Here is a 3,789-nt window from a genome sequence, read left to right on the forward strand (position 1 = left end):
TAATTTCACTTTTGTTTTAGCATATGCGGTTCATTGAGTTAACTACTTAGAAAACTGAGTCTTATCACATTTTGTTTGACAAAGCAAATCTAAATACAGGCAATGAACAACATTGATGGTTACAAAATATATGAATCCAATCTTTGGTGGCAGAATATGACTTAAGACTTGAGTACCAAGATTGATTATAGAATAAACGTTCAGTATAAATAGATTGCTTATGTAATCAAGTTGTTTCTTTCACTAAATATGGCCCACCTTTGAATCCATCATACATGAAATGTGAAGATGGTAGTAACTTCCATCAGTTCCATGGTCATTTTTCATTATCTTCAATGTAAAAATTATGAGTTTCTGAATGTGAAATATCTTAAAGGAAACCACTTATATTGAAATCTTGTCCCATCCTTGCTCGTGTACACTGAGAAAGCTCTGCAGAATCGATATGCTAATAAATGCACGGTTATTACTACCAAGAAAATACACTTATTGTTAGCCTTTAACACCATTTGCTCATCAATTGCTTTGAGGCATGATATATGAAGCTGTACTGTCATGGATTAAGAGGCTAAATGGCTAATACTTCATAATTTGTTGAAACTTTCAAGTATCCATAATCATTAATCTAATTCATTTTTTTATGCTAGAATTTTAAAGTTTTTGTCAACCAATCCACAAGTTGAAACTAAACTAAAAGTCAAGTGTGTGAAACATGCAAGAAGGTGCATCTAATGTAGTCGTGCACCTTACATTATAATATTTGTATTGTGACCATTCTAATACATCATAGCTTGATTTAGGCCAGTGCACCTTACATTATAATACATGATTGAACATTTTTGTTCAGGATTAAACTAAGTGGTGAAATTTTCCTCGTCACAAACTTTAGGAGATTCCGTAGTTCTAGTTAGGAGATTCAAAATGAATGTGATAGTGTCTACTTATACTTATGGCCCTCTTTTTTATATAAAGCAGCTTCGTCAAATAAATAAAAAAGAAAAATGTGATGAAATATACAAGTGGCAGCAATTTGATTACAAGATTTAACACCATTTAAAAAACAAAGAGGTCTTAGGTCTAGAGATCCTCATTCAATATTTATTATTAAATAGCTTCATGAAACAGGCATAAAAGCTAATATCAAATAACCTGAACTGCAACTAAATATTTTGAAAACTAGTTTCAAATACATAAATTGCAACAAGCAATTAAATTGTCTTAAATAGTATCAAATAACATAAATTGCAAAACTAGATACCACAAACTAGTGTATACAAATAACAAATCATCTATGGTTGATTGAGTTCGTTGAGTTAAAACCAATGCTCACTAGCGTTGTCCATAATGGTCTTTCTCAATTCATTAGAGGATCCCAAAACCAAGTCTATGGTAGTTGTGATTAGCACCTGATTTTCAGAAATCTAAAAGCACAAAAAAAAAGAGAAAAAGTAAATCCAAAATCAAGAGGTCACTAGAGGGAATGCAGCAAAAACACATAGGAAATAAAATGGTTGAGGTTGTCACCTTTGGTGGTATCTTAGGATTAAACGAATATTCCATATGCAACCAGCTTAGTACCCATAAGGCAAAATCTTCCTGGCATGTTGGAGGAGGTTGCACATCGTGAACCACTTCAATTGTTTGGGAAGACCAGCCACCAGAAAAGTCACCATGCTTAAAAGGACAAGCCTCAAAGTGTGCTGAAGAAATAATCTGGGACAAAACAACAACCTACAAACAGCGAGTAGCGTTATAATTTGGAAGGAGATATCATAGGGACATAGCCACATCAATTGAAACAGTTTAGAACAATACCAGAGTGTTAGTAGATTCAGTTCTTGGTTCCTTGCGCTCACGGGGCAGGTTGGAGTCCAAATGGAAAACAATTTTTGGTTCTAAACTCATGACCATTAGATACTAGTGATCATTATCTTTAATGGGAATATAAATCTGAATACAATGCATTGTTCAATAGAGGTGTCAAAAAATATACATAATTGTATGCTAACTGAAGAGATAAGGACAAGGGCTTACATATTCAAGTGAAGGGTATTTTCCCATATAATCTGCATATTTATCAATTAACTCTTCTATTTGGAGATGTTGAAATACATCAACCTATTTTATATGTCATAAATTATGTAGATAAAAAGTATAGAATAAAAAATAACAATCCAAGCTTTCTTATTTGATAACCATAACAAAACGTACTGAAAAAGAGGGAGGAAGGCACCAAGTTGTCTTTAGAGTAATGATTCTTTGGTCCCAAGTACATTTCCTAGCCCAAAGCTCCATGATCTAATTCAGGCATAAATATGGTTAGGTATTTATCCAGTTTTTGAGCATATAGATGGCTAAGCTAGATTGATAGATAATCACTTTTACCTTGGCAGTAATTGTATGATCCTTGCTCAAGCAAAAAAGTTCTTGACGTGTTGCGGACGAATCTCCTATCTTTACAATATGCTCACTGATAACAAGTGAACATAGACTCAATGCGAAAATCAGCCGTGAATGAATATTGAGCTTATTTAAGAACATGAAAAAATGTATACCTTGGTAATAAATCCGGATAAAAAACATATGCAAACATCTCTACTTGTCTCTTACTCAAGTTAATCTCGCCACCCATTTTAAAATAAGTTGTTATTCCATGTTCGAGTTCAAATAATTTCTGTTAAAGCATTATTTCTGCATCATTCAAAGTTGAAAATTCTAATTTATTAACCACAATAGTTAGGACAGAACAAAAAGTAGAAGAAAAAAGAACATTTGACCTTTGGTTTCTTCTGCACTACCAAATTTTGCTGTCTAAAAATAGATAGTGGTTTCGATTCTGTGCGTACACGTGCAGCAACTGGCGTGCTTGATGCTCGTACTGCTTCTCCACGGGATACTTGTGCATCCATTTCAGAAGTTGACATACGACGTGGTCGTTGTACACCTCTGAACGCCTACATACGAAATTTGGGCATTATAAACCTATCCCTTTTATAATAACATATAAATGCATATGGACGTGCAAAGATTTTACCTCAACCGTATTTTGGAACCTGGTTCTCCTTTCACTAGGTCCAAGGAACCATGGCTTTGATAGTGGTTTCGCCTTCCCTTTTCCATTTGGCTGGGGTGACAGTTTTTGGCGTTTGATAGAGGGAATGCTCCGTTGGACAGCAACTTTGCATGGATCTTGGCGGGTTATGGTTGTTCGATCTAGTTCCATGACATCATCCTATCATCTGACACATCAAGACATATATTTGGGTCCACATCCATGTTAAATATTGACTTGCTGTCACTCTTTTTGAGATTTTCCGTAATTTTACATGTCTTATGAGGGGTGGTGATAGGATTGGTCTTGCTGTTTTTCAGAAGTCTTTCATTCTCCTTCAACTCAGGCTTGACATAAATGGAATTTATGCATTCAATCATGGGCTTCAATAGAATTTGTTCCTCTCGAATACTATTGTTAGCTCTTTTGATGTCCTGCAGATAACAGATACAACATAGGTAATTTAAAATACAACAGCATTGAAACTTAAAAATAGGACACAAATATTTGTTGGTCTTACATACCTCTAAATCAGCCATAACTCTTCTCTTAAAGGAGTTCATCAGAACACTTGGTGGTGCACATGAGTCGGGTAAACTGAACCAATAATGATAATAATAAGATATAATTCAACCAATAGTAGTAGCAAAAATAACAATGAAAGTAATGAATTGAGTGTAGCCTTTACCCATGGCTATTATTGGTTGCCATTGATCAGAGCACTTCTCCCTCTAGGT

General features: G+C 34.5%; 1 protein-coding gene across 1 annotated transcript; it reads right to left on the reverse strand.

Moving 5' to 3' along the window:
• LOC107641985 lies at positions 1,211-1,928 on the reverse strand. Its single transcript, XM_016345331.2, has 3 exons — positions 1,816-1,928; positions 1,525-1,731; positions 1,211-1,421 (listed from the first exon to the last, which is right to left on the reverse strand). Exons 1-3 carry the CDS (start codon positions 1,909-1,911, stop codon positions 1,314-1,316), a joined length of 411 nt encoding a protein of 136 aa, XP_016200817.2. The 5' UTR covers positions 1,912-1,928; the 3' UTR covers positions 1,211-1,313.

The sequence above is a fragment of the Arachis ipaensis genome, chromosome B05 (assembly GCF_000816755.2).
Source record: "Arachis ipaensis cultivar K30076 chromosome B05, Araip1.1, whole genome shotgun sequence".
Classification (NCBI taxonomy): domain Eukaryota; kingdom Viridiplantae; phylum Streptophyta; class Magnoliopsida; order Fabales; family Fabaceae; genus Arachis; species Arachis ipaensis.